Source organism: Colobus angolensis, unplaced genomic scaffold (genome assembly GCF_000951035.1).
Source record: "Colobus angolensis palliatus isolate OR3802 unplaced genomic scaffold, Cang.pa_1.0 Scaffold443, whole genome shotgun sequence".
Classification (NCBI taxonomy): Eukaryota; Metazoa; Chordata; class Mammalia; order Primates; family Cercopithecidae; genus Colobus; species Colobus angolensis.
Window position 1 is genome coordinate 95,387 of NW_012117855.1, and position 10,027 is coordinate 105,413.

At 64.6% G+C, this 10,027-nt stretch overlaps 2 protein-coding genes across 4 annotated transcripts; one reads left to right on the forward strand and one right to left on the reverse strand.

Annotated features, from left to right (window-relative positions):
* The first annotated feature begins 124 nt into the window (after window positions 1-124).
* On the forward strand, window positions 125-3,445 carry IGFALS (insulin-like growth factor binding protein, acid labile subunit). 2 transcript variants are annotated; one of them, XM_011957461.1, is made up of 2 exons: window positions 125-245; window positions 1,453-3,445. In XM_011957461.1, the coding sequence occupies exons 1-2, from the start codon at window positions 230-232 to the stop codon at window positions 3,252-3,254; spliced, it is 1,818 nt and encodes a 605-aa protein (XP_011812851.1). In that variant the 5' UTR covers window positions 125-229; the 3' UTR covers window positions 3,255-3,445. The 2 variants fall into 2 exon arrangements, with proteins under 2 accessions (XP_011812851.1, XP_011812850.1); XM_011957460.1 differs by having other exon boundaries at window positions 155-245; window positions 1,339-3,445.
* Window positions 3,446-4,665: 1,220 nt separating this feature from the next.
* On the reverse strand, window positions 4,666-9,459 carry NUBP2 (nucleotide binding protein 2). Of its 2 annotated transcripts, XM_011957463.1 has the most exons (7): window positions 9,385-9,459; window positions 7,194-7,312; window positions 6,894-7,092; window positions 6,001-6,155; window positions 5,771-5,881; window positions 5,593-5,662; window positions 4,666-5,305 (listed from the first exon to the last, which is right to left on the reverse strand). In XM_011957463.1, the coding sequence occupies exons 3-7, from the start codon at window positions 7,045-7,047 to the stop codon at window positions 5,160-5,162; spliced, it is 636 nt and encodes a 211-aa protein (XP_011812853.1). In that variant the 5' UTR covers window positions 7,048-7,092; window positions 7,194-7,312; window positions 9,385-9,459; the 3' UTR covers window positions 4,666-5,159. The 2 variants fall into 2 exon arrangements, with proteins under 2 accessions (XP_011812853.1, XP_011812852.1); XM_011957462.1 differs by lacking the exons at window positions 6,894-7,092; window positions 9,385-9,459 and having other exon boundaries at window positions 5,593-5,639; window positions 7,194-7,310.
* Between the last annotated feature and the right edge of the window lie 568 nt (window positions 9,460-10,027).

The window sequence follows — 10,027 nt, forward strand, 5'->3', positions numbered from 1 at the left end:
GGACCCCGACGGAAGCTCCCTCACCCCTGCGCTGTCTGCACCCCAGGGCTCCGGGCCGACACCGGCTGCCCGGCACGAGGGGGTTAACAGAGCCAGGGCCAGCTGGGTTGGGTCAGCCAGGTGACAGGCACAGGCTGCCCCACAGTGGGGAAATCCAGAGGGCAGGGGTGGCCGGCGCAGCAGACGTACCCTCCCTTGCTGCCTGCCTGCCGCCTGCCCTGCACGCGGGATGGCCCTGAGGAAAGGTGAGGCCCCCCAGTGCCCCGCCACCTGCTCTGGGGGTGGCCAGTCCGTGACCCTGAGCCCACTGGGGAGAGGCCAGGGGTGACCCCCAGGAAGTCCCCCCCAGGGACTGGGGAGCCCACAGTCAGAAATGCATCTGCTGGGGTTGGCAGGGAGATGCAGCTGTGCCTGGCACCAGAGGGTCTGTGTCCTGTCCTTCACCCTGAGGGTACTGGCGGCAGCGCAGGGGAGGAGGACCAGGCACAGGCCGGAGCCTTCAGCCCCCAGAATGGCAAAGGGAGGTGCCCCACAGCCTGCGTCGTGGCCCAGCCCAGGCAGGAGATGTTGGCTCACACCCAATCTGTCTCTGTGGGGTGACCCCTTTTGGCTTCGGCCACCCCCAAGCCTGAGCTGAGCCCAGAGCTGGCTCAGGCCACCCCCAACCCATCATGGCAGAAGGGCAGTCAGGGGGACCCCACCTCGCTGTCCCTGCCAGCATCCCAGCTATTCCATACCCTCTGAGGATGGGGGGGCCATACAGGGGAGGTTTTGGGTCATCACTGCTTGGGAGGCTGCTGGCCGGGTCTGTGAGGCCTGTGGCTCCTTATCCTGAAAGGCAATGTGAGCCTCGGTGAGTGGCGGTCCGGGGTTCCTACCTGTCCCACAACAGCGGTGCCCCGGTCCCCCCCAGAGCACCCAAGACCTGGATGCAGGCAGGTGAGACCCCGCTGAGGGGACCTAACTGGGGCAGGAGGTGCCCAGCTCCCTGTCCAGCCTCTGAGGGCAGTGAGCGAGTGCCCACCCAGACCTGTTCCAGAATGTTCGGAAAATGGCCGGACCTTGGCCAATGGCTCAGTTCCCTCCCCTTCCTCTAGGCCAACGTGGCAGCCTGGCCTGGCTCAAGTGCCTGCCTTGGGGGTGCGGCTGCCACATGCCAGACAGCCCGAGACCCAGCCTGGCCGAGCCCACGTGGCCTGCGCAGAGCTAGAGAGCCAAGCCCTCAGCGTCTGTGCAGCGGGGCGGGGCGGCCACTCCTCTGTCCCATGGGGTGGGGAGCGCAGCGTCAGCTTTTGGGCCAGAGGACCTGTGGGGCTCACCGGCTTCTTCGCATCTCAGCGGATGACCTCGAGCCTCAGTTCACACCTGAGCACTGCTTCCGGCTGTGCTGGTATCAGGCTCACTCGGGCAGAGCCCTCCTCGGGCCGCCTCCCCAAGCCTCTCCCCCTGCAGGAGGCCTGGCCCTGGCGCTGCTGCTGCTATCCTGGGTGGCACTGGGCCCCCGCAGCCTGGAGGGAGCAGAGCCCGGAACGCCGGGGGAAGCCAAGGGCCCACCGTGCCCGGCCACCTGTGCCTGCAGCCACGATGACGAGGCGGATGAGCTCAGTGTCTTCTGCAGCTCCAGGAACCTCACGCGCCTGCCTGACGGGATCCCGGGCGGCACCCAAGCCCTGTGGTTGGACAGCAACAACCTCTCCTCCATCCCCCCAGCGGCTTTCCGGAACCTCTCCAGCCTGGCCTTCCTCAACTTGCAGGGTGGCCAGCTGGGCAGCCTGGAGCCGCAGGCACTGCTGGGCCTGGAGAACCTGTGCCACCTGCACTTGGAGCGGAACCAGCTGCGCAGCCTGGCGGTCGGCACCTTTGCGCACACACCCGCGCTGGCCTCGCTGGGCCTCAGCAACAACCGCCTGAGCAGGCTGGAGGACGGGCTCTTTGAGGGCCTCGGTAACCTCTGGGACCTCAACCTTGGCTGGAATAGCCTGGCCGTGCTCCCCGACGCGGCGTTCCGTGGTCTGGGCGGCCTGCGCGAGCTGGTGCTGGCGGGCAACAGGCTGGCCTACCTGCAGCCCGCACTGTTCAGCGGCCTGGCCGAGCTCCGAGAGCTGGACCTGAGCAGGAACGCGCTGCGGGCCATCAAGGCCAACGTGTTCGCGCAGCTGCCCCGGCTCCAGAAGCTCTACCTGGACCGCAACCTCATCGCTGCCGTGGCCCCGGGCGCCTTCCTGGGCCTGAAGGCGCTGCGATGGCTGGACCTGTCCCACAACCGCGTGGCTGGCCTCCTGGAGGACACGTTCCCCGGCTTGCTGGGCCTGCGCGTGCTGCGGCTGTCCCACAACGCCATCGCCAGCCTGCGGCCCCGCACCTTCGAGGACCTGCACTTCCTGGAGGAGCTCCAGCTGGGCCACAACCGCATCCGGCAGCTGGCCGAGCGCAGCTTCGAGGGCCTGGGGCAACTGGAGGTGCTCACGCTGGACCACAACCAGCTCCAGGAGGTCAAGGTGGGCGCCTTCCTCGGCCTCACCAACGTGGCGGTCATGAACCTCTCTGGGAACTGTCTCCGGAACCTTCCGGAGCAGGTGTTCCGGGGACTGGGCAAGCTGCACAGCCTGCACCTGGAGGGCAGCTGCCTCGGCCGCATCCGCCCGCACACCTTTGCCGGCCTCTCGGGGCTCCGCCGGCTCTTCCTCAAGGACAACGGCCTCGTGGGCATTGAGGAGCAGAGCCTGTGGGGGCTGGCGGAGCTGCTGGAGCTCGACCTGACCTCCAACCAGCTCACGCACCTGCCCCACCAGCTCTTCCAGGGCCTGGGCAAGCTGGAGTACCTGCTGCTCTCCCGCAACCGCCTGGCGGAGCTGCCGGCGGATGCCCTGGGCCCCCTGCAGCGGGCCTTCTGGCTGGACGTCTCCCACAACCGCCTGGAGGCGTTGCCCGGCAGCCTCTTGGCACCGCTGGGGCGGCTGCGTTACCTCAACCTCAGGAACAACTCCCTGCGGACCTTCACGCCGCAGCCCCCTGGCCTGGAGCGCCTGTGGCTGGAGGGCAACCCCTGGGACTGCAGCTGCCCCCTCAAGGTGCTGCGGGACTTTGCCCTGCAGAACCCCAGTGCCGTGCCCCGCTTCGTCCAGGCCATCTGTGAGGGGGACGACTGCCAACCCCCCGTGTACACCTACAACAACATCACCTGTGCCAGCCCGCCCGAGGTGGCGGGGCTCGACCTGCGGGACCTCAGCGAGGCCCACTTCGCTCCCTGCTGACCAGGGCCCTGGACTCGGGCCCCCCGCCTGGCTCACCCTGTGCTGGGGACAGGTCCTCAGTGTCCTCAGGGGCCTGGCAGGCACGCAGCCCCGCGCTGTTCACTTGCTGAAAGACACAAGGGCCTGACTGGGGTGGAAGGCATGGCGGCCCCCAGCTGTCATCAATTAAAGGCAAAGGCAATTGAATCTAACAGGCACGGTGCGTGACTGCGAGCGTGAAACCAGGGAAGGGGGCTGGGTGCACGGCGCACAGCTGTGGTCTCAGAGCTTTGGGAGGCCGAGGTGGGCGGATCACTTGAGCCCAGGAATTCAAGAGACCAGCCTGGGCAACACAAGAGAGACCCAATCTCTCCAAAAAAAAAAAAAAAAAAAAAAAAAAAAAATTAGCCGAGCATGGCGGCCCATGCCTGTGATCCCAGGGAGGTTGAGGCAGGAGGATCACTGGAGCCCGGGAGGTAGAGGCTGCCGTGAGCCGAGACTGCGCCACCGCATTCCAGCCTGGGCGGCAGAGCAAGACCCTGTCTCAAAAAAACCCACCTGGCTTAGGGTGGGGGAGGACGGTGTTGCCTGGGGTGCGCCTCGGTCTCCTCACCTCTGTCCTACCCGGCTCAGCCACGCCCAGGGCCCCCGTCTGGATCCTGCCCTGCCACCGCCCTGGCCAACTGCCCCACACCTGTGTGTCTTCCTGGTCCCTGCGGCTGCCCCTCGGGCTCCCTGCAGGACGTCCCCCAGGAATGATGGCACCAACTCAAATCCCCGGGAGCTCTGCGTGTCACCCCTCCTCTTCGAGGCATCGCTCTGAGGGCCAGGCAGTGTCCCAAGGGGTGTGGTCCAGGCAGCCAGGGTGAGGCTGAGGTGGGGTGAGGAGTGAGCCCCAGGCAGGCCGTCAGTCTAGCGTGGGAAGCTTGGTCTTCTCTGCCCCCTCAGGGCACTGGCATTGTTGGCCCAGGTGCACCTGGCATCCTCCCACCTGCCCAGGGACTGCCCAGGTTGGTTCCCAACCCCCACCTCCAGGGTCCTCCTCTGCTGAAGGCTGAGCTCTTCCTTTGGGGAAAAACAATGCGTCCTGCTTTCTCGAACGGCTCTCCTTTCAGGTCTCACTGAGAAGAGGTGCAGGAGGCCCGTGGGATCGGAGCTCCCTTCTCAACCCGACTTCTGCTCTCAGTCCCAGCAGGGGTCCCGCAGTGTCCCAGGGAGGTCATTCTTCCACAGCAAAGGGCCCGGCTCTCAGGTTCATCACACAATCTCCCCAAATTCCCACCAAATTTGATGCAAACGCATCAGCACCTGTACCCAGGCGCTTGTTGACAACGAAGCTAATGAACCTGCCGGCCCGGCCCAGCCCAGGCCAGGCACTTACAGAAGCAGGTGCTCTCTGACCCCGAGACAGAAGACTCTAGAAACGTCAAACTCGTCATCACAGCGGACACGTTTAATGGTAGAGGCTCCTCGACAGTCACAAGACAGGCCTGAGGTCAGTTCGCCCCCTTAGGGAGCCCTCCCCCAGCTTCACGCAGATGACAGTGACCCCAGGCTGCTGGTGGCCCGGGGTCACCTGAGGACTGCAGAAGTCCTGCGCTCTGCTGACCGTGTGGACACGCGGCTGCCAGGGGCACAGGTGGGAAACGTGGATGGGAGGAGAGTCCAGGCCGCCCCCTCTCACAGCTGCAGGGCACCCAGGCCACAGCACCAGGGCCCGAGCTGTCCTCTCAGCCACAGGCCAACCAGGCAGAGCTGCTGGTGCCTGCTACATCCCTGCGGCAGGGCTGGTCAGGGAGCCGCTCTCCCGCTGACGCCGCCTGGGCCTGCCCCTGCAGGGCCCGGGAACCCAGCCCTCTCCGTTTCTCTGAGAGGCTGGAGCAGAGCCCTCGGTGGCTCTGGAAGGCGGCTTCGAGGCGGCCGTAGTCAGGGGAGGCATGCGGGCGTCGCGTCCAGAATCTTCCGCGCTATGGAGGTGAGTGCGGTGAAGGTGGGGCTCCCGGGGAACTCCCGGATGAAGTCGTGGCCCTCCTCCAGGCTCCTCATGAGCTCGGGGTCCAGGGGCACAGAGCCTGCAGGGCACAGTGGCGGTGGTGGCGCTGTGTCTGCACCTCCCGCTCCCAGCATGGGCTCAGCTGGCCAAAAGCGGAGGCACCCGAACCACCCGGGCCTGTAGAGGGCCTTGAGAAGGGCGCGGGTGGATGAGGTCGCAGTGGTGCGGCGTGTGGCCCGAGGAGAGAGGAAGAAACAGCTCCCATCCCCTCCCCTCCCTCGGGCACTGGGGGCACGTAGGTCAAACCCACCCAGGGCAGAGACGGAATGGGAGGCTGGGACCCCAGCACCAGCTTGGAACACTCACCTAAGAAGGGCACCCCGGCGAGCCGGGCCAGCTCCTCCCCGCCGCCCCTGGAGAAGACGCTGGTGCACTCCTAGGAGACGGCGGTGAGCCCAGCGCCACCCAAGGCCCCGCCTCGGCCTACCTGCCACCCCCACGGGTCAGGCGCTGCCTCAGTCCCCCTGCCACCCCCGGGACTCACTGTGCAGTGTGGGCAGGTGAAGCCGCTCATGTTCTCCACGACCCCCATCACCCGCAAGCCCGTCTTCCTGCAGAAGGTCAGCTCGCGCCTCACATCCCCCACGGACACCGCCTGAGGGGCAGGAGCCAAGGCGGCGGTCTGCTGGGCTCGGCCAGGCGCACGGGCAGGGAGACCCGCCCAGCCCACTGGGAAGCAGCCCCCAGGGACTTGGGGAGGTGCCGCAGCAGTACCTGGGGTGTGGTGACCACGAGGGCGCCCAGGGGTTGGTAGGCGCGCAGGGCTTCTATGGCAGCCATGTGCTCATCGGACGTCCCCGGGGGCGTGTCCACCACCAGGTAGTCCAGCTCCCCCCAGGCCACGTCGGACACAAACTGCTTTATCAGCGCTGCAAAGACGGGACAGATGGGGCGGTCAGGGCAGGGCAGGTCTGCACACGTGGCCCTGTGCCACTAAGAACCAGCCAGGTCAGGCCGAGGAGCTGCAGTCCATCACGTGTCACTTGCCACCAGCCTCCATCACAGGCTCTCAGGAGGCCCTGGAGCGATGCAGGAGCCGGCCAGACCCTGACCAGGAGTGCAAAGATGGGGCCAGGGCCGTCTACAGCGTCCCTTTCTCCAGCATCCAGCCCCTGCTCGCAGAGCCCTGCCGACTCCCCAAGGCCCCAAATCAGAACATGGAGCCAGGACCCTCCAGGGGTCTGTAGCCACACATGGGAGCACCCAGATTCTCCGTGGTGGACGCCCCCATGGTGCACCCAGAGCCTGCGCCTCACTCCCACCAGCCTCTCCCTGCCTTTGGGGGCGTCTAATGCCACCTGCTCCAGAGGCACCAGAACCCCCTCAGCTCCGCCTGACGACCTGCCCCACGGGGGCCCCAGGTGCCTGCATGCTGTGGCCAGGGTCTCAGCAGACCCCGCCCCCTCTGACCGGGAATGGGGGTCGGCTGTGTGGCAGCACAGACCCAACTTGAGACACCCCCAGCCAGAGCCCTGGGCCTGGTCGCGGGTGTCCTGTGCAGGTCCCAGGCACAGGCCTGGCTGCTGGAGGGGGGCATTTCCACGGGAGAGGCCGGCACCAACGCTAACACCTTCGTCAGGACAGCGGACAGGCCGCCCAGCCGTTACCGTTCTTCTTCGGGCCCCTCCACACCACGGCCTCGTCCGGCTTCTCCAGCAGGAAGCCCACGGACATGAGCGAGATGCTCTGCTCCCGGTCCAGGAAGACGGGCGCCCAGCCGCGGTCACACTGGTGCACGGCCCTGCCCTGCGCCCCAAACATGCGGGGGATGCTGGGGCCACACAGGTCCACGTCCAGGATCCCCACCTGCAAGGAGGGGCACAGCCTAGGCCAGGAGCACCGCCGGGCCTCTGCCGGGATGCAGGTGGCTGACCGGGGCTCCGCCCAGTGAGGGGCAGGGCGCTCACCTTCTTGCCTGCATGGCGCAGGGCCAGGGCCAGCTCCGTGGAGATGGTGCTTTTCCCAACGCCCCCCTTTCCTGAGAGGACCAGGATGATGTGCCTGATGCCCGCCAGGTTTCCAGGCTCTGGTGAGAAACACGACAGAGGTCTGGGCTCCTGGTGCCCACTGTGCCCACACACGGGGTCACCCACCACCTCCTGCACCCACATTCTGAGCGGGGCAGTGGTGAATGGCCAGACCCAGAGGCAGCCCTTGCCTGGCTTCGCCCTGATGTAAAGACCTCCAGGCAGGTCCCCTGCCGCCCCAGACACAGAGGGGTCCCTCTAAGACTACGGCACTCCCTGCACCCGCCTGAGGCTGTGCTGCTGAAAGCAGAAACTGCCCAACTCTCCTCTCGGTGCGTGCAAGGGTGCGTGCGCTCCTTCATGCGCAGGCGTGTGCAAGCTCACACACGTGAGTGTCATGATCATGAAACTGCCAGCCCCCTGCTAATTCTAACGGAAACCAAATAGACTCCACCCTTTCCCCAGTCCATGCACTCCGGGCTCGGCAGAGGCAGCAGAGGCTGCCCTGGGCCTCCAGTTCTCAGGAAGGATGCTGGCAACCGCGGGCCCAGGGTGGCAACAACCACGCGTTGCACACCGGCGTCCCTGGCTCTCGGCTCCTGCAATGTGCAGTAGGTGAGGGCAGCTGGCTGCTCCCCGCACAGCCCCAGCTCCTCTTCCTTCCAGGGTCCCATCCTGTCCCTGCCACGCGGTGGCAGACACCTTGGCAAAACCCCTGCCTTCTCACCCCAGCGCCACCGCTGAGGTCATGCCCCTTGTCTCCAGCAAGCTGCTCCATTGCTGGCAGGTCCTTGGAGGATGCATGTGAGGGGCTCAAGACACGACGCAGAAAAACCACCCCGTCCTGATGCGCCTCTCAAGGGTAGGTTCAAAGGCCCCCCAAGTCCAAAGCCTCCTGGGAGAACCTGGCATGCAGGCAGGTCCTCGGAGCTACAGAGGCTGCCTGAGGTTTCCTCCGGGGACACAGAAAAGCCAGCCCCAGCCCCACACTCCTGCAAACACAAAGCCCCAAGACCACAGCCTCGCGGTCACCGCTGAGGCAATAAAAGGGATTCTGACTTAAATCCCTGCAACACCAAGAGGTGCTGGAAGTGACCTGTGCAGAGAGGGAGTGGGCACTTCTGTCAGGTCTGGGTCCTGACTGCCACACTGCCATCGGTGCTGGCGCCAGCGGCAGGGTTAACCCCCAGGGGCTTTCCTTGTTGGCAGCGGTGGGAACTGTGCCTGTCTGGTGGGTTGGGCTGAGCACCATGGTAAACGCAGGGACTAGTGTCAGGGAACCGGGACAACAACCCTGAAGGTTCCCCTAAGAACGTTTCACTTCTCAGCAAACTGAGGCAGCTCCTAAGCCCGTTCTCAACAAAGCACAGTCAGCGTGAGCCTGCCGGGTGGCGTGGCTGTGCTGGAAGCACAGGACGGAGGCTGAGCACCATCTCCTTCCCCAATCTAGGCCTTCTGAATTTTTACGTGCATATTTTCCCCATTTAAAGAAAGCTTGGGGCCCAGCGCGGTGGCTCATGTCTGTAATCCCAGCACTTTGCGATGCTGAGGCAGGGGGATCACGAGGTCAGGAGACCGAGACCATTGTGGCCAACATGGCGAAACCCTGTCTCTACTAAAAATACAAAAAAATTAGCTAGGCAGGGTGTCGCACGCCTGCTATCCCAGCTATTTGGGAGGCTGAGGCAGGAGAATCGCTTGAATCTGGGAGGTGGAGGTTGCAGTGAGCCGTCATCGAGATTGTGCCGCTGCCCTCCAGCCTGGGTAACAGAGCGAGTCTCCGTCTCCCCGCAACAAAATAGAAGCTTGGACTAGGTGCAGTGGCTCACGCCTGTAATCCCAGCACTCTGAGCGGCCAAAGTGGAAGGATCACTTCAGCCCAGGAGTTCCAGACCACTCTCAACAACGCATTAAGACCCCATGTCTACACATTAAAAAATGAGCCAGGCGGGGTGGTGCATCCTGTGGTCCCAGGTACTCAGGAGGCTGAGGTCGGAGAGTCGCTTGAGCCCAGGAGGTCAAGGCTGCGGTGAGTTATGATCGCGCCACTGCACTCCAGCCTTAGCGATAGTAAGACCCTGTCTCAAAAACGAAAAAAAAAAGCTTCTACCAATCTCAGTAATATTCTTACTTTGTGGTAAATCCGTCCTGATAATAGGGACAGGCTTTTCCAGGCTTCTCCCCTGGAATAAGACTCCAGCCCTGGATTTCTAATCTGTCAGAGTTGTGCTACAAGACCGTGCTGTTCGAGGAATGTTTTCTTTTTGGTACCGGACTCCAGCTCTCTGGGAAGAGAAATGCGGCTCCCACTACTCAGGAGGGCCCGCGGCGCTGACCTGGCGAACGCATCTTCCGCACTGCTGTGAATTCCGTCCCGCGCAACTTCACTTTTCTGAACTTAGAGCGCCACTTCCACAAATAACTAAAAGCAGGAGACGCCGGCATCCGTTTTACTTTCGTGACTACGCGCGCGTGACCTATTTAAAGACAGGGTCTCGCTCCTGGCCGGGCTGCGGTGCAGCTGCGACCGCGGCCGCGACCCCGCGACCTCCAGGGTAGCGGGGCCCACAGGCGCCACCGCGCCCGCCTACAACGCGGTGCTCAACAAAGTTTCCTTTAAAACCTCCCCCAGCTCCACGACTCAGGCCCTCCGAGGTCACGGACCTTCCGCATCGAATCCGGGGCACGCGGAAAACGGCCGTGTTTAGAAAACGCCTGCGCCGCGGCCTCTGGCCTGGCCCAGCCATGCCTGCCGGTGATGGTCGCACCGGAGG

Bases quoted from the DNA above. Each gene is read 5' to 3' on its own strand.
- NUBP2 (XM_011957463.1), bottom strand. From the start codon at position 7,047: ATGTTTGGGGCGCAGGGCAGGGCCGTGCACCAGTGTGACCGCGGCTGG. The intron at 5,663-5,770 runs GTGAGTCCCGGG...GCCGTCTCCTAG, and splicing joins TCACCTGCCCACACTGCACA to GAGTGCACCAGCGTCTTCTC. The intron at 5,306-5,592 runs GTGAGTGTTCCA...TGTGCCCTGCAG, and splicing joins CGCCGGGGTGCCCTTCTTAG to GCTCTGTGCCCCTGGACCCC.